At 44.5% G+C, this 25,000-nt stretch overlaps 1 protein-coding gene across 8 annotated transcripts in view; it reads right to left on the minus strand.

The window, feature by feature from the left end:
• Nucleotides 1-25,000, minus strand: part of PLCH1 (phospholipase C eta 1) — a 144,308-nt gene that overhangs the window by 30,844 nt on the left and 88,464 nt on the right. For all 8 annotated transcript variants that reach the window (XM_053390329.1, XM_053390334.1, XM_053390328.1 and 5 more), the window contains 6 exons: nucleotides 19,306-19,399; nucleotides 17,319-17,522; nucleotides 14,408-14,528; nucleotides 12,378-12,549; nucleotides 5,432-5,539; nucleotides 1,155-1,316 (listed from right to left, as the gene is read on the minus strand). In XM_053390329.1, the coding sequence (XP_053246304.1) occupies nucleotides 1,155-1,316; nucleotides 5,432-5,539; nucleotides 12,378-12,549; nucleotides 14,408-14,528; nucleotides 17,319-17,522; nucleotides 19,306-19,399 (861 nt within the window). The remainder of the gene's footprint in view (nucleotides 1-1,154; nucleotides 1,317-5,431; nucleotides 5,540-12,377; nucleotides 12,550-14,407; nucleotides 14,529-17,318; nucleotides 17,523-19,305; nucleotides 19,400-25,000) is intronic.

Genomic DNA, 25,000 nt, shown 5'->3' on the forward strand with positions numbered 1-25,000 from the left:
AAAGGTAAGAGTAAAGACCAATGGCAGAGACCTATTAATCCAGCTAGGTCAAGCTTGTGAGAACAAAAGATGTCTTCAGATGTTTCTAAAAAGTGTAGATTGTGGGCACCTGTCATATTCTGACAGGGGTCTTCCACAGAATAGGGGCAGCCACACTGAAATCTCTGCTCCAAGACAGATCAAGTTTCTGATCTCTTTGGAACCAACTGGGGATACAAGGGATCAGACAGTCTCTCAATAACTTAGTCCTGAGCCGTATGATTGGGCAGGGAGAGTGGCGCTGTGGGGCAGATAAGATTCAAATTTGGTTTTAATCTGCCACATACAATCTTGTCATTATTATGTCTTTTGTCAGCATATTTTAATGTTATTCCATTGTGGAGGATATAAGCCACTGTATGGTGGATTGTGTGCTGCCTGGAAAGTGAAGCTGTGGATGTTTTCAAGCAGGCTTAGTGAACCAGTGTTGAGAGACACTTAAAGTCCTGTCAGCACTATAACAATAATAACAACAATTTATTATTTATACCCCGCCCATCTGGCTGGGTTCTATGGCAAGGCAAATTTCTGAGGCAAAACAATAGCCATTAACTATGGTTTCCTAATTCAGATATGGCAAATTAGTGCAGACAATGGTTTGCAAATCTGCTTCAAACCAATCATGGTTTGGCACAGCCATGGTTTGGCACAACTGCAAGTCACTCCACACAATACCATTAGCCATGAGTCACACTGAATACCTTCCTAAAGGAAAACACTTCTACTGTTTTTCCTAAACATCCTGGTAGGTCACATTGTAGGTGACTTGGATGCATTTTCTGCAGCTCATATTTTCCAGAAAAGAACCAAATGTGGAACTATCACTCTCACCCAGAACCCAGAACATCCACTGTAAATCTTTATTTGCAAATACATACATAAATACAAAGGTATGCTGCTTCCTTGTTTTATTTGGTTTTTGGAGGTGGGAAAGTAACTTCTTTTTAAAAGCAGCTCCTATACAATGCATTTTGCAAATTTCACTGACATTTCTTATATAGAATGAAGCATGACTATTTCTTTCTCACAGCAAATCTGAAATGAATGCTAACCTCATCTCAACAATGCTAGAAGAACTCAGTAGAAAGGGGGAGGGGAAGAAAGAGAAATCTTACCTGTTTGAAGTTTACATTTAAACCTTCGTGTGTTGCTTTTAAGAGTGCTCTCACCGTGAAGCTGTCGGGGTCTTCTTTGTCCCTGATCTGAGACTCTTTTAGCAAGGATTCAAGTTTCTTCCTTATAAAAGATTCCATCTGGTGCTCAGTGGTGCCATTACTCTGAAATAGATCAGTCAGACCAATGCAAAATGCTCAATGGATTTCATTTCTTTTCTTAAGCAAACAGAGCAGGGTAGTTGTTTCCATTCCCAAGTAAACTGATTCTCGCTACAGGTTATTTTGCAGTAGTAGTGAATTTGTGTAAAAAAGGAAAATAAAATCTCTTCAAGGTGGGTTTTCATTCTAATATTCTGCCTGTTAGAACTCCTGGGTGGCAATAAAAACCAGTGTCACTTTCCCTAAAGAGTCAATCCTCCCCCAGCATTTCCCTTACAAATTTGGGGACTGCCTCACTCAATAAGCTGTCAGCCTTCACTAACCTAAAGGTAAAGGTACCCCTGACCATTAGGTCCGGTCACGGACGACTCTGGGGTTGCGGCGCTCATCTAGCTCTATAGGCTGAGGGAGCCAGTGTTTGTCCGCAGACAGCTTCCGGGTCATGTGGCCAGGATGACCGCTCTGGCGAACCAGAGCAGCGCATGGAAACGCCGTTTACCTTTCCGCTGGAGTGGTACCTATTTATCTACTTGCACTTTGACGTACTTTCGAACTGCTAGTTTGGCAGGAGCTGGGACCGAACAACGGGAGCTCACTCTGTCGTGGAGATATGAACCGCTGACCTTCTGATAAGCGAGCCCTAGGCTCTGTGGTTTAGACCGCAGTGCCACCCGTGTCCCTTCACTAACCAAGGCCTCTCCATAAATTTTAGACTACAGACCCAGCTACTGGCCGAGGCTGATGAGAGTTGTTGTCCAATAGATCTTTGGGCCACCAGCTTTCCTACAGGTGGGGTACATTATCTTAGCAGTAAGATCTGTGACTTCTGTAGGACTGATTGCTGGAGTGTGAATTCGTATCTGTCTATATAGGATTTTATGGATGGATTTTATCTATTGCTGGCTTAGCTTCAGCAAGGGTTTGCATTGTAGCTTTTAATTCTATCTATTTTACTGTGTCACCTAGATAACATTTTTTAACGAGCTACATAAATTGGGAGTGGGGTGGGGAAAACTAACCACAGAGACAAAACAAATGAGCTCTTTTTTAGAACAACACAACCGAAAATAAATGGAAATAAACTGATGAACATGAGGATCCCTCAGAAATACTTAAGATATACCTAGAGCCAATGTGGCTTACAGGGCTTCTTATGGGGAAATGGTCATGTGATGGCTTCATGGACATATGCGTAGAGCAGGGAAGCACAAGAGGTGATCTGCAAGGCCTCTCCTTAGGCACCATTTCCCACTGGGAAGGGTAGGGCTCAACTAAACCGTTACAATGAATATGCAGATGTTTGAGTAGACGAATGAAATCAACAGAGTGCTGTATCCGATGCTACAGGAGATGCAAGGAACTTCCCTGTGTGCAACTCACAGTCAGCTCCAGAGGGTTAGGGGAGCCTCTACAGCAGATTCTGAGAGTGCAAGAGTGAGGAAATGGAAATGTGATGCTATCCATAATGTTAGCCTGAAATATTCAGTAGCTTTATACTTGACCCGGGTTCCTTTTTACAGCAAGACAAGAATATGGGATGTGGCAAACACACCCATGCTTCTGGCTGGGTGTTAATATTTTTATTATCATCACTATTGATTTATTAACTGCCTTCTAAACAACCATCTCAAGGAGAAAAACAAAGGCAGCAGATACATTTAAAACAAAATGAAAACCATACATAATAGATATTCATGGTAAAGACCCATTTATCTAGCTAAAATGCCTCCAACTGTTTACAGAAAGTGCGGGCAGTGGGCACCTGTCGTATTTTGACAGGAATGCTCTTTCATAGAACACCCACACTAAAAGCCCTCCTCTGAGTCATTGATCTTGTTCCCTAAGTAGCATTTCCTGGTCTCCACTGTGGCTTTGGAGCTGTTGCTACAGGAAAATACAATGTGTTCATGCAGAGGTGGCACTGAGGGGATATAACTTCTTGGGTCACTGCGTGCAGTTTCTCTGCCTTGTGCTTTGAGCACCCAAAGACAAATCATCTCTCTGCGGAAGACAATCTCACAGAGGGCACAAAAGGGATGATCCAGTGTTTTGCAGCGTTCTGCGCTTCACCATTTGAAACAACCATTTAGGAAACAGTTTTTCAAAATGGGAATGCTCTCAAGGTTCCCTCATGTCTGTTAAGTATTAATGTGTTCATCTGATTTCAATTTGGTCCCTTTTATGCATAAATGTAAGACAATGCTGCAGTGTCGGATAATCTTGAAGTACCCTGTGGTAAAAGTGCTTAAGAGAGGAACAGTATTATGAGCATCTGCCGCTCTCTCTCTGAACCAAATCTGATGGGGCCCTGTTATATCTAAAGCAGCAAAACAATTCCCAGCCTGCTTGCAAAATGTTTATGTCCCACTAGCTGATGCAAATTAGGAAAGAGCTCGTTTTGCAGGAATCTTGGTAAACATAAGAGCTCCACTGTGGGCAAGGTGGAGAATGAGAAACCAAAATCCACACCGTCACATGCTGACCTGCAAAATCACTGGAGTCACCTTGCCAGTTGCCTAGACGGACCAACTCTCTACCAGACCGGTAAAAGATTATAAATACATGTGAAATATTTTGAGCCAGTCAAGTATGAACTCCTCTGAGCTGGAACAAACCATCTGTTCATGACTGAGCAGGCTTGCTGCATTGCCACCGAGCAAAAGATTTTATTTTTTCAAAAATCCACTTCCAGACAAGACACAAGGAAAACAGCAAGAGGAAAGAAGAGCAAGTGCAGACAGAAGAAACAAACATTCAATGTACAACATGGTGGAGAAACAAGGGAGATACACAGACACACACACACACACACACACAAATGGACACAGGTGGCGCTGTGGTCTAAACCACTGAGCCTCTTGGGCTTGCCGATCAGAAGGTTGGCAGTTCGGATCTGTACGACAGGGTGAGCCTCCATTGCTCTGTCCCAGCTTCTGCCAAACTAGCAGTTCAAAAGCACGCCAGTGCAAGTAGATAAATGGGTACCACTGTGGCAGGAAGGGAAACGGCATTTCCTCCGTGCGCCAGAAGCGGTTTAGTCATGCTGGCCACATGACCTGGAAAGCTGTCCCCTGGCCTGAAGTGAGATGAGCGCCACACCCCATAGTTGCCTTTGACTAGACTTAACCATCCAGGGGTCCTTTACTGTGTGTGTGTGTGTGTATGTGTGTGTGTGTGTGGTGTCTCATATGTGGAACTCTTCTCATGAGAACTGTGGGTATATATACAGTCATACCTCGGGTTACAGACACTTTGGGTTGCGCGATTTTGGGTTGCACACCGTGCCAAACCCAGAAGTACTGGAATGGGTTACTTCTGGGTTTTGGTGCCTGCGCATGTGCAGAAGCACTGAATCGCAACTTGCGCATGCGCACACGCAGCGCTGCGGGTTGCAAACGTGCTTCTCACATGGATCACATTCGCAACCCGAGTGTCCACTGTATATATATATTACTATATAAATTACACACACACACACACACACACAGTATAATTGGGTTGGATCCACAATTCCCATGAGAAGAGTTCCACATATGGGACACCCGTACTGGAGAAAAGGGGAGTACAATTTTCATTGATTCCCTATTCTCTCAAAAGTCTAGAGAATTGAGGGAACCTGCATAACAGTGCAGAAGGTAGTATATGATGAACTGCAGTGGGAAGAGGTTTTTTTCCCTCTCCCCCAGAATGAGTCTCTGCTGGATCTAAGTCCCTTCCACCAACAGAAGGAGTCTTTTCTCTTCACCAGAGGGCAATTTGGATCCAAGCCATGATTAATCATCCTCGTTATCCCAGCAGCATCAACACACATCAAACTTTACAGAGTTTCATAAAAGATAGGCCCCTTGCCTTAAGGACCTTAAAATCTATGTTAGTGGGAATATCAATGTATGGCTAAGAAGTTCTTGTACCCAGAAGCACACCTCAGCAGCAAGGAGCCTCACCACAGGGAAACGCGGTACTCAGGCAAGTGAGAATAGGGCTATTAAAACATGGTTCAGATCCTTGAACGCGAAAACGTCACATGCAATTCACATTTCAACTTAAGCTGTGTGTGAAATGCAGCTCTACACAACTGCTAGAAAATTAGTTATAGGGAAGTAGCTAAGCACACTTACATAAGAAACCTTTAACTTGCAATCATCTTCAATTTCATCAGCGCTGTCTTCATCAGAAACCTCTCCTTCTTCAGCATCCGCTCCAAGACTATAGGGGAGCTTTTTACCCTGAAAAAATGAGCGTTACAGCACAAAATTGCTACAGTCATTTGAAATTCAAATCGAGTACATCTTTATTACGCAGCAGAAATATTTCCTTACAATAAAATATATTGAAGTCATCTAAAGACCTCCGTGAAGATTTTATAAAATATGCAGGCATCACATAATTCTGTCTGCTTCTGATGTTCAGACTGTGAAGGCCCTCGCTTACGTAGTCAAAATGGAACCACCCACACAGGGAAGGGAGCCCGTCCATTTCTATTAAACAAAGGCTGCAAAATATTCTTTAAAATCTTCCAGATTGTTTGCGGTCCCTCCAAGTTTCGAATGACCTGCACAGTTATTACGCATACACTCTGCTCCTTCATTCAATGAATTTCTGAAATATTTGGACACACTGCTGGATCCTGCAGTGATCCCTGCAGAATATAGCTGATATATCTTTCTGATCTGGTGTGCATTCAGGAAATTACTATGTTTTCAACATGAAGCGCTCTCTCTCCCTCTCTCCTTTTCTTTAAAAAAAAAAACCCTAGCCACTATTTCAATTTTAATTCTGAGCTATGCACTGTGTCACCCACAGAGAACCGAACTATGAGGATTTATTTCGAAGTTTACTGGGCAGCCCTAAATTAGAAGCTCAGCCTGGCTTCTGACAGATGTGCACTAAGGATTGCTGACATACTTGTAAATGAGTATCTTGAGCCTTTCAGACACTAATGGGTCAGAACAGGCCTGCAAGCTCCAGATGTGGAGAATGATGCTTGTTCCACTTAGCGTAGTGCGATATCACTTTATATAATACAGTACGCAAGTGTCAGTGTTTTGGTACAAGCTTGTCATTATTACATAACAATGACAAGGAAGATGCTCTCCCCGCTACATGTTTTGCATTACTTTGCTGTCCATATCTGAAATAGCCAATGGGGTGCCCCCCCGATGATGCTGCATCCCAGCTGCCATCAGCCCCAGCCAGAATGGCCAATGACCAACAGCGATGGAAGATGGAGTCTGATAGCATACTGAGAGCACCATGTTGGCTACCCTTGGTCTAAATTCTTTCAGTTCCACTGGCTAAGCTGGAAAAACACTCAGCTCTGCTATCTCCGGCACTAATGAAGACAAAACGCTGCACCGTTCATTTTCATTAAACCATTCATTTTCATTAAGCATTACATCAGAATATCTTAAGCGCCGTTAGGATTGGCTGAAAATAAGGATGTAAAACAAATGAAGCGGCTTGTGCTAAATCATGGGTTGCTCAGTACAGGCAAAGGCTACGATCCTAATCCCTGCGAGTAAGCCTCTTTGAATTCAGTAGGACTTACTTCCTAGTAAGCAAGGTTAGGATTGCATTGCAAACCGATACACATTTATCCAGTACTAAATGCAAAAGTTGCACCAAGCTTGGTTCTGTATGCAATTCCGTTGATGATTAGCACATATTTTACAAGGGAGCCATTGCTATTGTAAAAACGATTTCTTACATTGCTTTTCTTTTAAAAAATTACATTTCTATCCTACATTCTTCCAAGGAGCCCAAGGTGACTTCTTAGCCACATGGCAAGCCTTTGAGGTAGGTCATTTATGCCGAAATGGCTAAAATGACCAGAAGAATAAGAAATTAGGAAGACCAAAATTTTAATAAGGAATGGGGGAAATTTATAATTTATCTTAAAAACCATTGTAAACAGCTAAAATTGTTAGTACGATTGAAGTAACACACTTGTAGTTTAATGGTGAATTTTGGACATAATGGAGATGTAAAAGGTTTGGATTATCATAAGAGATGCAGAAGGAAATTATTAACAATAGGACCCACAAAGGGGAGAAGGGAAGTCCAGGAGATGGTTTGGAATCTTGTTTTTACGATGTATATTGGGTATGTCAGGGACGTCCAACTCCCAACAGACTGCGATCTACTCACAGTATAAAAAAAAAGTCAGTGATCTACCCATTGTCATTAGATGGACCAAAGTTGCTGAGCTTTCTTTAGGAAGCCACAGTTTTTCCCCTTTGGGGGGGGGAGATCACTGGGGGGGGGCAGAGATCTACCAGGAACACCCCACAGTCTATCAGTAGATCACAATCTACCTGTTGGACATGCCTGGGGTATGTGATTGTAAAGCTTTAATCTGAAAAACCAAATAAATAATTTTTTATATATTATAAAAAAGGTAAAGGGACCCCTGACCATTAGGTCCAGTCGTGACCAACTCTGGGGTTGCGGCGCTCATCTCGCTTTATTGGCCAAGGGAGCCGGCGTACAGCTTCCAGGTCATGTGGCCAGCATGACTAAGCCGCTTCTGGTGAACCAGAGCAGCACACAGAAATGCCGTTTACCTTCCCGCCAGAGCAGTACCTATTTATCTACTTGCACTTTGACGTGCTTTCAAACTGCTAGGTTGGCAGGAGCAGGGACCGAGCAACAGGAGCTCACCCCGTCACGGGGATTCGAACCGCCGACCTTCTAATTGGCAAGTCCTAGGCTCTGTGGTTTAACCCACAGCGCCACCCGCATCCCTAAAAAAGAGGTAGGTCAAACTAAACCAGGGGTGCCTGTGGGAAGTCTGCAAGCAGGAGGACCTGAGAGCAGCGGCAGCAGCAGGTCTCTCTCCTCCTGTGGCTTCCAGCAAATGGCAAAGGCAGAACAAAACCATCAGGACTGGTAACCATTGATAGCTTTATCCTTCATGGATTTCTCTAATCCTCTTTTAAAAGCACCACTGACCTAGAAGGTGACTTGTTCTCCGTTGCCCCAGAGGTTATGGCTACATTTGATGGGCTTACAGTAGACTTCAGTTGAGCAGAAAGAAAGAGAAAGTTTCTGGTGGTAAGAGCAGCTAGATCAGAGTTTCCCTAACTTGGGTCTCCAGCTGTTGCTGGACTATAACTCCCATCATCCCTAGCTAGCAGGACCAGTTGTCAGGTGTGATGGGTATTGTAGTCTGGAGACCCCAGTTACATGGAAACTCTTGAGTTAGATGGTGGAATTGATTTGGTGGTGTGGGCCTGGGATTTCCCGCATTGCAAGTCCTCAAGCAGAGGCAAAATCTAGCTCTGGATTTCCTGCCATCATTGGGTAGCGTGCTTAACTAGATGACCTGAAAGGTCTTTTCCAGCTCCATGTTTCTATGATTCTATCTCTGCATGAGTGTTTCTGAATGCCCAGTGACATACAATACAGACACTGAGCTAAACGACTCATCCCAAGTAAAGGACTATAGGAAGGTGACAAGAGAAAGGCCATCAAATTACTAGCCCACATACTCACCCATACCGATGAATAATTTGCATCCAAGTGGTTGTATTCAAAGCAGATCCGCTGAAAATAATGAGCATGGCTAACATAGGTCCATTAATTTCAATGGATCTACAGTGGTACCTCAGGTTAAGTACTTAATTCGTTCTGGAGGTCCGTTCTTAACCTGAAACTCTTCTTAACCTGAAGCACTATTTCTGGGTTAGTGGAGTCTGTAACCTGAAGCGTATGTAACCTGAGGTACCACTGTACTCTTAATAGAACTTAGTTGGAATATAACCCAATGTGTTTTTGATCAATCTCTCCAAGTGCGATACTCATCTGGAAGGAATTGTTACTTGTTCAGATTAAGTGGCTAATTGCAAGACTGCTACACAGAGTACCTACCAGTTTATTACTTTATATACCTGTTATCTTTTTACTTGCTTGGCGCAACAGTTAATGGCCACTGATCAGTGGTGTACAAGAGTGACTTACAGGATCAATAATATTATTCAAAGAGGCAAAATCTCCCTTGTAGGAGCAGATCAACTGTGGTATTCGAGAGAATGCTATTAAAATGAAAGGTCTGACTGAGACTGATGATCAGGAAATTAAATTCACATTTTGCAACATGTGTTTACCTCTCTCTGATTTTGATTAAAAGCAAAAAGTGATAAGAGAGGATGCTCTCCTCACATCAATTGAAATCACTTGATCACTACTGCAATGTTATTTATCCAAGTCAGAATCAGGAGGAAATAAAAATCCACCAGATCAAGCTAATGCCACACTCGGGAAGTAGAAAGTTGCCTTGAGACTGGCTAGAAAGAGGTGGCAACATTCCAGGAGTGCCTCTGCCCGGCTTAGACAGTTGAGCCATCCTTGGTACAATCAAACCTGTCCATGGTTGCATATCCACTAGTTACATTGCAATTGTGCTCTTTCTGGGGCTGCCTTTAAAAACCATTCAGAAACCATTAGGAAGCTATCGGGGGGGGGGGAGGCGCAACAACTTTCTTTCAAGAAGTCAAACACTTGCCCAAATCAGGCATAAAACTCCAGCGAAATATTTGTAAGCTGGCAAGGACAAGCAACCAAGACAATCGGAGGAATATTGTTGCTAAGAACATGGAGACAAATGATCCAAAGCTGGAAACACACAAGAAAAGCAACTGGACTATCAGACGATAAATGAATGAAAGGGTTAGGGAAAGAGGGCCAGAGAGTCTGCAGAGAAACTAAACTACTTCTTTCCATTAATGTTCATACAGAACATGTCTGGACAGAAATCTATGCCTGCACATCTTTTATTTTCTCTCTTCTTTTTTGGAGGGGGGAGTGTCTTGACAAAACTAGTCAAACAAATACAACAAAAGACGGCACTCTAGGGCTAAAAAGGCACCAGATCTCAGTGGTGCCCACCCTAGAGATCTTAAAGAACTCAGATGTCAAATTGCTGTTTCCCCAATGAAAATATGCAACAACAACAAAACTGAACTTGGCTGTATTCCCAAGGCGGAGCTCTCCAGCTGCAACTCTGCTCCATGAAAGGCAGAGTCAGAAACTGGAACGGTTCTCCTACTCAGAAAAGCCATCAAGTTTTCTGGCTCTGGTTTTCTGTCAGATGGTATTAAGCCTTTGCTGCCGACCAGCTGAATGGGGATCCTGCACAGAACCCCGCACACATGCCTAAGTAGAATTTTAACAAAATATTATTATCTCACCCTTTCTCCCAGAGAAACCCAGGGTGGCAAACAACAAGTGATACAGCAATAGAAACATCTCTAAAACAACTCCAGTGCCAAAGCAGACTGGGAATCTCAAAAGGCCTCTTCAAAGAGGAAGGTCTCCAGTAGGCACCAAAAGGACAACAGAGATGGTGTTTTTCTAATATTCAAGGGAAGGGGATTCCAAAGGATTCTCCAGCACTAAAGGCCTGCTTCCTACATTGCTCAGAATTGATATCCTGATAAGATGGTACATGCAAGATGCCCTAACCTGCAGGTTGCAGTGATTGGCTAGCTATATAAAGGGTTAGATGAACTTTCAGGTATCCTGGTCTCAAGCTCTATAGCCCTTTATGGACATGGAACAGTCAATAAGGGAAATCACTGCTGCTCTTGGTTTCATACCATACATACGCAAAGCAAATGAGATACAAGGGTACTCAGGGACAAACTACATAGAGGATTCACACAATTTCCAGTTCATCTCCCAGGAAGGTGTAGCTCCTGTTGTAGCCCAAATGGGGTGGGTGGGTTTTATTTTGTTTCCAATCAAACCAGGTACTTAAAAAACAACAACATTATGGTTGTGGGATGGGGGTGTTGCTTGCTTGCATTTGACTTATCTTTATTTTAATTTGACTGTTAGATGGGCCTCTCCTCTGCTGCCTTGTGGGACATCTTTGGGAGAAGAAAAGGTTAAGGAACAAACCTGTCAGGTGGCTGTTGCAGTTGCTCGAGAGTAACCAGGCAGGACTCCAACCTGTGTTTTACAGGCTTTAATTTGGTGCAAACTATTTACAGTGAAGAGCCCCAAAGCTCATGTCTGGCTCAATCACTAGCAGAATCCGGCAGTGGTCTTTTTTTGGACCTCCCCCAACATAAAAGTTTCGTTACCCCCAAATGTCTTCTCCCCTCTCTGCGCCTCAAACTACTGCACAGGATGGGCGATGGCAAGGGTGTGTTTCCCTCCTGTCCGGCTTGCCCAGAAGCAGTGTTAAGGCTCTTCCTAGCATCCTCTGGTCCTTGCACCTCTTCCCCACTGGAGGTGGGGCTGTCCTCCTCCCCGGAAGAGGAACTGCTTCGCAAGATTTTCGGAGGCTCCCTGTAACACAACTGCCCTTCTATTTCTCGCCTCTGAGCCAATGGCAGTTCCCTGACAAAACCCTACAAAAACCTGGAGTGGAGGCCCTAAGATGGTTGGGTGGCACCTTGGTGGCTTCCTTCTGGCAACACCTGCTGGTGCCAAACGTATTGTTCTGCTTTTCTTTGGGACGGATCAGTGAGGCCGAGAGGGGGGTCTTGTCGTCTGGGCAGCCCAGGACCTCCACACACCCTGTCCAGCCTTCTGCCCAAAGGAGGCCACTTGGGTGCTGCTAACACAGCAGCTTGACTTAACCCCCAGAGGCACACTCCATTGTCTCTCAAGACAGATGGATGGCAACAAGAGTTGTGCCTCTCATTTGATGTATCAATGTACTGCAATTTTATGCTTGACGCCTTTGATCCCTCTGGGAGCGTAAAACTCTCACAATGAAAAATATACAGAAAATTAACTTATATTTGTAATAGAAAGTCTCTGCCCTGCCCTGCTACATTCCTACAAGTTCCTTCATTTCCAGGCAGAGGCAAATAGAAATAAATTGATAGCTTTTTTGCATTACAGGAAAAGTGCAGGGCAAGTTGGGAGAGGAATTCGCTTCCCTGGCAATCCCACCTTAGTCTCTGGAACAAACATACATCTCGTCGTTCTGGCAAAGCATGCTAAGCCTCAGCACAACTACGGAGGGTGAAATATCACCTTTCAAAAGAAACACAGAAAGAGGAGAGGGTAGCAGGGGGCAACATTTCAGCAACTAACAAAACATCATTTTACCTTGACTAGGATTTTGCCTTTCAAACTCTGAGGACTTGGAAGCTGCTTGGAATCCCCCGTGCTCACCGAAGTCAAGTCCAGCTTGTCACTGAAAATCTCCTTGAGGTATTGGGCAATTTTCTTTTGCTGTTGAATACTGCAGTGGTTTTCAATAGACAATATAATTGGAAATCTAAAAGGCAGAAGGGAGAAGAGGTGGAGGGACCCCCAAGGTCTCAAAAATTTATCTCAGCAAACATCTAGCCCATCACAGCACAACGCAGAATGATTGCAGTGTGTTGGTTTTCATAACTTCAGCTTCTTCGGAGGACCCCAGGCTCTCGTATTATGAAGAGTGGGAGAAAAACTTATCTCTATCCACTTTCTCCACTCTGTACCTAATTTGAGAAACCTACATCATGTCTCCACCAACCTCAGTCTGCCTTCACCCGCCTGTCTTCTGACTTGCATCCGATCCAGGGAGCGACACTGCATATCAGTTTCCTTCCCGCCCCCCAACCCTTAGTCTCAGCGCTGCCTCTCATAAGGAAGAGGACGGAGGCAAAACTTGAATCATTGCAATTTATTCTCTGAATCGCCCAGAGATGTTGCGATGCAGGGCGGTATATAAATTTAATAAATAATATTAATAAAAATAGTAAGTAGTTGGCTGTTGGAGAGGTTGTGAATCTCGTAGCTCAGTCAGTAGAGCACAGAGACTCGTAATCTCGGAGTTGTGGGTTCGAGTTCCACGTAAAAGATCCCTGAATTGCAAGGCGTTGGACTAGATGACCCTCAGGATCCCTTCCAACTCTAGAATTCTGGAGTTTAAAAAGTTGTGTGTCAACACAAACACAACAACAGGGAGAGATTAACATTACACTGTGCACTTTTTTCTGTTTTACGATTTCAAATACACATTTTACATCCTTAAGATATCAATGACTTCCCTTCATCTCTTTCCATGGTTCATTTTACATATCTTAAATCCCTACATATAATAAAATACATACAATATTTTACAAAAACTATACTATTCACTATTCCATTATTGCATCCATCAAAACTTTATTTACACTGTTGAATTTATCTTAATGCTGCCAGTGTTTTCAGCTGTACACAAATATTTTCCACATATTCAATAAACGTTTTCCAATCTTCATTAAACATATGTTCTTCTTGTTCTCTTATTCTATATGTTAAGTCTGCAAGCTGTGCATATTCTGTCAACTTAAGTTGGCATTCTTCTTTGGCTGGGACCTCGCTCGTTTTCCATTTGGGGGCTAAGAAAACATGGGTCACAGTTGTTGCATACATAAGTAACCTTTTCTGACACCTGGGAATTTCAATCTGAATTATCCCCAACAGAAAGTACTTTGGGTTTTTTGGGAAAGAACTTTTAAACATTTTTTTTTCAATTCATTATAGATCATTTCCCAATACTCTTTTATCCTTTTACATGTCCACCACATATGAAAGAATGTTCCCTCCACCTTTTTACACTTCCAGCACTTATCTGATTCTGTCTTGTAAATCTTAGCAAGCCTACTCGGAGTTAAATAGCACCTGTGAATCATTTTCAAGTAGTTCTCCTTCAAAGAATAACATGCTGTAAATTTCAAGTCACTTTTCCAGAGTTTTTACCAGAGGTTAAAATCTATATTGTGTTCTACATCTATTACCCAACACAACAACAGGAAAATATTTATATTAATCACTGTGAGACTTTAGTAATAGGAGATTATGCCATTGAATGCATGTACAGTCATACCTTGGTTGATGAACGGCTTAGCAGTCAAACGTTTTGGCTCCCAAACACCACAAACCCAGAAGTGAGTGTTCCAGTTTGCAAACCTTCTTTTGGAAGCCAAACATCCTGGGCGGCTTCTGTGGCTTCTGATTGGCTGCAGGAAGCTCCTGCAGCCAATCAGAAGCCGTGCCTTGGAAGTCGAACATTTTAGAATTCGAACGTAATTCCAGAACGGATTCCATTCAGCTTCCAAGGTATGACTGTACTGCTATGAATTGTTCAAAGTCCCTGCTATACTTACTCATTCTTAACAAAGGCATTTTTGTTGATTGCTTCCACTACATCTTTAAAAAGTATTTTGGAAGTCAGGGTATAACCGTGATGCACAACTGGCTCCCCATCAGGACCATCCCAGCAGTCAACTGTTGAGACAAGAAAGTTGCACATTAAATAAATATTCTTCCAAAGAATAAACTTTCCCCCTTTTTCTTTCGCGATAATGGGAGAGGAAGAGGCTTTCCAAGCACGCACACAAAGATCTGGCATGTGGAAATCCTGCTCAACAAATGAACATTCTCTTATTACATGCACCAAGTCTCATCTTTTCCACAATCTCATGCTGGCAAAATGATTAAAGCTGACTGTTCTGCTGTCATTATCATCAAGCGTAATTAGCAAGGATACCTGCCAAGAAAACTACGGCAGAAGTCCGAGTAAGAGCTCTGACTATAGCCTTTTACTTGGCTAGAGTTGAATTGGGGGGAGGGGTATGCACAAAGAATTCATATCTTTGTAATGGAAGTTTGATCATTTGCCCACCATCTGGTAGTTAATTTGGTCCTGTATTTGATGAACATGTATGGCACAAAACTGGTTCTCTGGAACAGTCATATGTTGGGACAGTCGAAGGAGATCTGAATTATATAAAAAATACTCTAACACAAAAGGGACCTCCTAACCTTGATGCATGTACACTTAAGACTATCTTACCATGCAGTCAACCATTCCGAGCATGCCTCTCGAGTCCAAATTGGCTGTTGGTACTGTGAGATGTAAATCATTGGAGCAGTGAAATACAACATTCCTTGTTTCCCTAGAGTGGACACAGGCAGGGGGATGTTACTCCAGCCAGTATAACTTCCTGTTCCACTGGAATCCTCCCCCTGTGTGTGACCAGGGAGATGGGTGTGACCCTGGCTGACTTCATAAAAGAGCTGAGTCACACAGCCATCTCTCTCTCTCTCTCTCTCTCTCTCTCTCTCTCTCTCAATACCACGCTGCTCTTTTGTTGCCATTTTCTTCTCTTGATGCTGTTCTCTTAATGTATTTTGCTATCTGCTGGCTCTCACGGACTCACACTATGTTCTGTAACTACAAGCTAAAGTCTGCCTTCAGGGATCATACTGTGAACTGAGTGTGAGGAAACTTGTTGTTACTTTTAAGGAAAGACTCTTGTGTCTTTATTCTTTTAAGAGGGATCAAAGGGGGCACCAGGAATAATCCAGTCTGATCAAGCCAGACTGGATTTCTTAACTAAAGAGATTCAAATGAATCTGCAAACTAGCTTCCTGTTGTATTGAAAGGAATCTGCTCTACCACATGACTCACTAGCGTAAGTGAAGGGAGGATAATATTTAATCAATATATCTTCTCCTCTACTATCCTTAACATTCCCATAGGTATCCCCACGGCTACCTACCTGAATCTATTCCCATAGGTACTTAGTCCCAGCCCCATTCACTTCCATTGTGCTCAGTGCTCCAAGAAATGTTCCAGAGAATTCAACATATGCTCCCTAATTAAGCAATCACATCTTAAAGAATGCATTATGCACCCAGAGCTCCCGTGCCAACTTTACTTCCATGGAAGGTGCAGAGGGAAATTGAACCCAGAGAGGTCCATTCATTGATACTGAATTCAACAAGAGACTCCGAATCAGGCTGGAATAATATCTTATTAAGCTTACAATTACATGTCACTTCAATTGTTTGTGTTTTGACAACAAACACATTCTGGGCAGAATTACTGGCATATGCCATGATCAGTCCAATAAATGAGCTGGTGCACTTGTCTGAGACAACTGCAGAATTTTCTACAATGATAGAAATCAATATTTATGTGCCAAATTAAATCAGCGGGAACTTCCCTCCTAGGAGCTCATAGCAGGCATGGGCATAGCTGTCAATGCTTCCCTTTTTTTTAAGGGAAATTCCCTTATTCCGAATAGGATTCCTCACAAGAAAAGGGAAAAGTTGACAGCTATGGAAGTGAAAGGGTTAAAAAAAACCCCTCACTGTTTGCTGCAGCCCCAGTGAAAATCCCCACCACCACCACACCTGCTATTATTCCACCCCCACCCCAAAGTGGCTAAAAAATGATGTGGCTATTAATGTAATAATGTGGTTACTTATATTTATTTAAGCGGTTGCTCCTGACATATTTAGCATCACCTCTGCCTGGGGAATTCTTTTTTTAAGTAATCTTTTTCAATTGCTAACAGAGATAGTAACGCAGTACCTTATCTAAACAAAATGCTCATATGATTTTATTATTGGATTTTGATTTAAAGTGGTTAGTATTATTACTTTAAACTTGCCAAAGGGCTAATGGAGTTTCTCATACGCATATGAATGAACACCAAACTCAGTTTTAGCAGCGATGTTTTCAAACCATCTCTTACCTTTGCATATAAGTGAACCACTTACACTGTGCTTTGCAAATTCAATTTTCAGAAATCTAACTTTCTGAATGGCACCCTGCTGCTTACAAACAACTGCAAAGAATCATTTCAGCAGATTCAATATAGATTTCATTTTTGGAAAAAAGAAAAAAGGAGAAGCAGGAGTGTTGGAACAAGTCTACTGCAGCATCACATTACATTCTTATGAAAGAAGCAGCGTTTCAGATTGTATGTGGCCAGGGGGCTTTTCCTTCCTGTTGCTTTTCAAAAGTAAATCACCTAGTTTTGCTACAAATATAGTGATATGCCAGATCGAATGTTGATCTGTGTGCAGCATAGTTTCTCTGTCTGTCTGTCTCTCCACACACACCTCGTCTGAGGAATTAACCTTTAGACTTAGAGCAAACCCTACAGAAATATTTATTGACTTGATTTTTTTTAAAAAAAATTACATACCACTCAGATGTAAGCAAGCAGTTTACCAAAACCCAACATATTCCAACCTAATATAAAATAAAGAAAAAGAGAGCACCTTCAAGACATCGGCAGCCATCTTGAAGAACTCGGGCGTACATCTCAACTTTAGACTGAGACAGAAGCTGGTCACCAGTTAGGTATGTGTTGTGAGAAGAAGCAATGTAGTAATTGCAAAGGGGTTGATCCATATCCTGGTTCACCTCACTGTGAAGCGGGTTGAACACGTCACAGGCGGGACTGCGCATGAAGTTTGTGAAGCCTTTGAAGGAACAACAGACAGAGAGATAATAAACTTGCCCAAGTATCCAATGAATCATGCTTGGGCTTTGTGTTTGGAGGAAATAAATGAGGAGGTATAGGGGATAGGGAATTAAAAAAGAAAGGGTCAGGAAACAAGGGGGGGCACAATTTCAAAAAACAACACCAAACCCTCCCATGGGTTTCTCCACTAATTAAAGCCAAAGTCTAACCCAGGCATAGGCAAACTCCAGCCCTCCAGATGTTTGGGACTACAATTCCCATCATCCCTAGCTAACAGGACCGGTGGTCAGGGATGGTGGGAATTGTAGTCCCAAACATCTAGAGGGCCAGAGTTTGCCTATGCCTGGTCCAACCTCTCACATCAGTAATGTAATGAAAAATAGCTACTTTCCCAGTTGAAACCAAGGAGTAGAAAGAAGTAACACCAGACAAATAGAGTCTTCAGACCTTTTTAAAAAAAACCCAAAAAGTAACGATGAGAGAGAAAAAGAGATTCAAGTAGAGCTATATAAGAGAGCTTCAATAATAAATAAGCAGCAACAGAAGGCTATGAAGGTCCCCAAACACCCAACCCTGTTTATTAAGCTTGTTTTCAGACTGTCTGATTTCTTCAGGCTTTCAGGGGAGGAAAAGGAGGAAAAATTCTCTCAGACCCTAGAGAGCTCCACTGTGCCAATTTCAATGTACAGATTCAGGCAAGATTGCTCACATTGACTACTGCTGTTCCGTCAACAAAATCATTCCGCTAGCAAGCAAGTCATTGTCCTTGCTATCGGAATTTACTCAACAACCATCCCGGGGCAGGGGGGGGAAATCATCTTTAGTTTTTTGTGGGTATGAGAATTATTTCTCTTCCACTATGAACAATTTGGAATTCTGCATACAAGCTAAAATGGCATGCACCTATATAGGCCTTTTAAGGTTGAGGGAGCCCTGTTTATCAGCTGTTGAGGAAGAAGAAAAGGGAGAGCTGAAACGAAACAGCTCATGGGTAGAATTTCCACTTTCTGGCGCAAGGTTTTGAAGAAGAGTTTGGATTTGGTATCCCGCTTTATTACTACCCGAAGGAGTCTCAAAGCGGCTAACAATCTCCTTTCCCTTCCTCCCCCACAACAAACTCTCTGTGAGGTGAGTGGGGCTGAGAGACTTCAAAGAAATGTGACTAGCCCAAGGTCACCCAGCAGCTGCATGTGGAGGAGCGGGGAAGCGAACCCGGTTCACCAGATTACGAGTCTACCGCTCTTAACCACTACACCACACTGGGACTGGAAAGGCAAACTGCGTGTGCGGCCGCTGTCTATGTGAGCAATTTCCCATCCAGATGAGTGGTGCACTCAAGAAACCCTACTTCTGCCTAAGAGTGTAGACCTAACAGTATTTGGGGTGGGTGGTGGGAATGGAAAATTAGAAGAGCCATTGGAAGTATCACTGGGATTGAATTATAGAACAGTTTTGGGCTCAGCAACCTTTGGGGGCCAATGGGCACACTTTTATCTTTTATTGTTCTTTTCCTACGTCAAGCTAGAGAAACGCTTGTGGGTGCAGAGCATACACCACAATCATTTTTACTGGCAAAAACCGAATGCTTCTCTCAAGTCTAATTTAGAAAGGGGGAGAAGACCCTGAGTGCCTGAGGGAAGGCCACCTTGGCAATCCTTATAATAGTTGGTTGCTCTCACACATAAATCTCATACCAAACCTTTGCCACAGAGAAAATACTGCTGCATGAAAGCAATATAAGATGCCATTTAAGTAAACAGGGAAAATCTGAAAGATGTTACCTTCTATACCCAGAACATTTTTGGTCTTGTTTTCTTCTGAAACCTCAAATTTCCTTATGATGTCCAGACAATACTCGGTCGTCACATTGCTCATCTGCACCAAAGACAGCAATGATACATTTCTGATCCTGCGGAGTATGTGACCAACATGCCAAAACTGACTGCCAGACTCAGAATCTCGTTGGAAATCCCTTGGTCATACTCAGCACGCAGCCAACCATGAATGCAACTGTCAGTAAAAATATTCTTCAACGGCCTTTTAGAGAGCTGGGGATTCTTGTGGGTACATTAGCCCTTTTCCCCTCCCCCATAAGCATCCTGGCTATCTTTCTAAAGATGAACACTGTGGAGAATTGGTGATCACAACTAGGGCTGTGTCTGTCAGAGCAGAAGAGCTGTCTGGGACAGCTTTCAGTCCTGGTTCAATATTATATCTTAGGGGCCAAATCACTCCTCTTCCCACTGCTGAAGAAGTGGCTACATGTTGCTTTCTGGTGGTATATCAACAAAATTCACACTTGCAAAGTGGGGAGCTTCAAATCACTGCAGGGCAATAAAATACATGCTTCTAGATGCACGTGTGGTGGTGGGAAAAGCCTGGGCTGCTGATTCAGAAGGACAACCATTTTAACAGTTTGAACAGTTATCCCTCCCCCTGCCCTGTTCTACCATAACATGTGGGGTTGGAGAGAGAGAGAGAGAGAGAGAGAGAGAGAGAGAGAGAGAGAGAGAGAGAGACTGTCTTGTGCCAATTTAAGGACACTTTCTGGAAATCAAAGCATGTGAAACATCCCTTACTCTCACTCCCCACCCACCAGTCCTTTTAGTTCTTTAGTTGATAAGTTTATTGTTCTAGCCAAAGGCCATGACAAACTTGTAAGCAATAGTATTAATAAAGTAACACAGAACATGCATCCATAATATAACCAAACATCCATGATGTAAGAGAGAAATTACCAGAGACACCAACAAGCTTAAGTCTAGCTTGATTTCAGATTAAGCTTCCAAATCCCCAAAACAATTTGTAGAGATTTTATCTAACTTCCTTCCCCCCCCCCCGCCACTCTGTGTACTACGAAGCTATTGTCGTCACTCAAAAGAAACTGAGCCATTTCTGCTGGGGTGTACCTTCTGGCTTGTGTAAAAGTGATCCCTTGGGTCTCTATATAAGGGGCAGGCCAACAGATAATGAGTAATGTCTACCACCTGAGACTGACAACAAATACAACGTCTGTCTGTGTATGGGGCCTTGCTATACCAGCCGAGCAAGACTATGGCGGGTAGTCCTTTTAAAGCAGCAGTTCTAAGAATTTCCAGCCAAAAAAACAGGCAGGCAGATATGAAATTACAGGGGGACTGTAGTCAGCGATGACTGGAAGGCTAGGACCACACAATGGCCATATGTGATGTGCATGTGAACACACAAACCACCATTGGCTGTTCTGTCTTTATTAGAAATATAGCAGAGCAGCCAAGCACATACCAAACATGACCACCGCAAAGTAGCGATTGCACACTGTCCTGCTCTGACAGAGCATTCTTCAGCAGCTAAAGTCACATGCCCTCCCCTCCAGGCTCTACCATTTAATCCTCCCTCCTCAATTTCATCCTCAGCAATCTAAAAACATGGGTTTTCTCTTGAGAAACAAGGCCTTCTGGCTACCACATATGATCAACTTAATTTCCCTATATTAGCATTATTTATTGCCCAGCCTCTACCACCTGGCCCCAGGGAGGGTTACAGCAATTTAAAATTAAATATTAAAAGCAATTAGACCGAATTACAGTTGCAGGAATAAGCAAGCTCCATGAAAACACATATCTCGGGTGTCAAAGAGGTGCATCTTCTGTGTGCAGTGGGAACCGTATGAGGAAGGTGCAGAGGGTATTTTACAACATAGGCACTGCCACAGAGAATGCCTGATTCTGGGCCACCATCTTCAAACTTCTGAGGGCAGTAGAGCTACCAAGAGGCCCCCTCTGTTGATCTTAAACACCCAAGAGGGTCCGTGGAGAATAATAATAATAATGATGATAATGATAATGATGATAATAATAATAATAATAATAATAATAATAATAATAATAATAATTTATTATTTATACACCGCCCATTTGGCTGGGTTTCCCGAGCCACTCTGGGCAGCTTCCAACAAAATATTAAAATACAACGGTCCGTCAAACATTAAAAGCTTCCCTAAACAGGGCTGCCTTCAGATGTCTTCTAAAAGTCTGGTAGTTGTTTTTCTCTTTGGCATCTGGTGGGAGGGTGTTCCACAGGGCGGGCGCTACTACCGAGAAGGCCTTCTGCCTGGTTCCCTGTAACTTGGCTTCTTGCACTGAGGGAACCGTCAGAAGGCCCTCGGAGCTGGACCTCAGTGTCAGGGCAGAACGATGGGGGTGGAGATGCTCCTTCAGGTCTACTGGACCGAGGCTGTTTAGGGCTTTAAAGGTCAGCACCAACACTTTGAATTGTGCTTGGAAACATACCGTATTTTTCGCACCATAGGACGCACTTTTTCCCTCCTAAAAAGCAAGGGAAAATGTGTGTGCGTCCTATGGAGCGAATGCAGGCTTTCGCTGAAGCCTGGAAAGTGAGAGGGGTCGGTGCGCACCGACCCCTCTCGCTCTCCAGGCTTCAGGAAGCTATCCGCTAGCCGTGGGAGACCCAGCTCTCCCACGGCTAGCGGAGCGCTGCATTAATCCCGAAGCTTGGGGCGTGCGGAGCTCAGCGCGCCCCAAGCTTCTGGGTGCCGGCAAGGTCTCCGCTAGCCGTCTAGACCTTGCCGGCACCCAGAGGCTTGGGGCGCGCTGAGCTCCGCAGCCCCAAGCTTCGGGATTAGCGCTCCGCTAGCCGTGTCTAGGCTGCGGATAGCAGCCTGCTTCCCGGAGCGTCGGGCGCCCTGAAAGCAGAGCGCCCGGCGCTTCGGGAACACATCCGCAGCCTAGGCAACCCTGCGGGAGATCCCGCAGGGATGTCTAGGCTGCGGATAGCAGCCTGCTTCCCGGAGCGTCGGGCGCCCTGAAAGCAGAGCGCCGGGCGCTTCGGGAACACATCCGCAGCCTAGGCAACCCTGCGGGAGATCCCGCAGGGATGTTTAGGCTGCGGATAGCAGCCTGCTTCCCGAAGCGTCGGGCGCCCTGAAAGCAGAGCGCCCGGCGCTTCGGGAACACATCCGCAGCCTAGGCAAACCTGCGGGAGATCCCGCAGGGATGTCTAGGCTGCGGATAGCAGCCTGCTTCCCGGAGCGTCGGGCGCCCTGAAAGCAGAGCGCCGGGCGCTTCGGGAACACATCCGCAGCCTAGGCAACCCTGCGGGAGATCCCGCAGGGATGTTTAGGCTGCGGATAGCAGCCTGCTTCCCGAAGCGTCGGGCGCCCTGAAAGCAGAGCGCCCGGCGCTTCGGGAACACATCCGCAGCCTAGGCAACCCTGCGGGAGATCCCGCAGGGATGTTTAGGCTGCGGATAGCAGCCTGCTTCCCGAAGCGTTGGGCGCCCTGAAAGCAGAGCGCCCGGCGCTTCGGGAACACATCCGCAGCCTAGGCAACCCTGCGGGAGGTCCCGCAGGGATGTCTAGGCTGCGGATAGCAGCCTGCTTCCCTGAGCGTCGGGCGCCCTGAAAGCAGAGCGCCCGGCGCTTCGGGAACACATCCGCAGCCTAGGCAACCCTGCGGGAGATCCCGCAGGGATGTCTAGGCTGCGGATAGCAGCCTGCTTCCCGGAGCGTCGGGCGCCCTGAAAGCAGAGCGCCCGGCGCTCCGGGAACACATCCGCAGGGTGGGGAGCCCTGCAGGAGTTCCCCGCAAGGCTCCCCAAGCTGCGGATAGCAGCCTGCCGCCCGGTGGGCGGGGCACCCTGAATCAGAGCGCCCCTTGCGCCGGGCAGACATCCGCAGGGTGGGGAGCCCTGCAGGAGTTCCCCGCAAGGCTCCCCAAGCTGCGGATAGCAGCCTGCCGCCCGGCGGGCGGGGCGCCCTGAAGCAGAGCGCCCCGCGGGCCAGGCAGACATCAACCAGCCCCACAAGCTCGGGGGACAGCAGGGAGGCGCAGCGCCACTATCCCGCTGTTCCTCGACCTGGTTCGGTTTCCCTGACCTGCTTTTGGGGGGGAAATAAAGGGGAAAAAAGTTTCCTTTATTTCCCCCCCAAAAAACTAGGTGCGCCCTATGGTCCGGTGCGTCCAATCGTCCGAAAAATACGGTAGGTCTTTCAAGACTGGTGTTATGTGGTCTCGGTGGCCACTCCCAGTCACCAGTCTAGCTGCCGTATTCTGGATTAGTTGTAGATTCCAGGTCATCTTCAAAGGTAGCTCCACGTAGAGCGTGTTGCAGTAGTCCAAGCGAGAGATAACTAGAGCATGCACCACTGCGGGCAGGTAGGGTCTCAGCCTAACAGCTGCCCTGGACACAGAATTGACCTGCGTCTCAATAGACAGTTGTGAGTCCAAAATGACTCCCAGGCTGCGCACTAGACTCCCAGAAGAAACTATTCTTTCAGATAGTTAGGGCCTAAGTCATTTAAGGCTTTGCAACACTAGCACCTTGAACCGAGCCTGGAAACAAACTGGCAGTCAATGCAACGGCTTTAAAACAGGGGCTATTTGGAACCCAGCGAGTCTATAGAGTTGGTTGACTTGGCCAAACTTTTCCTGAAGGCCGTGAAAGCGCCAGTGTGTTGGAACACGTCCACAGAGGACTCCCTCATTCCATTCAACGGTGAAGGAAACTCCAAAGAACTCAAGTGAATGGGGAAATCTCGTTGTAAAGGAGATCTGTGTTTGCAGTGGAGGACACACAAAACATTGATCCAGGGGAAGATTTCAGGACATTCGCTGAAGCCTTGATTCTTCCAAGCGCTACACAGTTAAGGTGTTGTAGACAAGACAGGAGCAACAGTGAGAACCATTAAGAACATGTGTGATTTTACAGCATAATACACACTCTAGAGGGACCTATTATCCTAGCTGGATTTCAATGGCATTTTAATGCAGTGTATAATATTCATCACATAACCATGACGAAGAGGAGGGGGAGTTGTCAATGCTTCTCCAGATTCTTTTCATTCAAATTTTGTCTCACTAAACCTTGGCAATCCAAAATTGACCTCATTTATAATATTCATTATCTTTTTCTTTGTGCTTTGATTTCATTTGTTTCCTGCTGGAAAAGAAATTTCATGTTCTCATCTACATTTGAATTACTTAAAACAGATTCCCTAGAAATACCCTCTAGAATGGTTACTATTCATACTTGTATTAGCATATTTGTACACATAGCATATCAATGAAAAAGATAATTAACATTTTAAAATCAGATTGCCCAGGAGATATGTAGTAAAAATATCCACCATTAAAGGATAGAGTGGAGTTTCTTCTTTTTTAAGACTCTAAGATTAGTGGGTTTTTTAGCAATAGTTTCTCAAAGACACCGTCTTCTCCAATTCTGTGCCCAAACTTTGATGAACTGTTTTATCTTTGTGGTTTAGGTATTTGTTTGTCAAATTTGCATCCTGTTTCTCAGCAAAAACAATAAAGGGGGCGGGGTACAAATGACTCCATAAGGTGTGTGTTTATGGAACAACTTGGACAGCAATATTCTGGCTTAATCAACTGAGATATGAACAAGCCTTTTCACTCCTGTCAATAAATGTGCTTCAGCATTCTGTAGTAACTACAAGGGAAGGAATCCAATCTCAAG

The sequence above is a fragment of the Podarcis raffonei genome, chromosome 5, assembly GCF_027172205.1.
Source record: "Podarcis raffonei isolate rPodRaf1 chromosome 5, rPodRaf1.pri, whole genome shotgun sequence".
Lineage (NCBI taxonomy): Eukaryota > Metazoa > Chordata > Lepidosauria > Squamata > Lacertidae > Podarcis > Podarcis raffonei.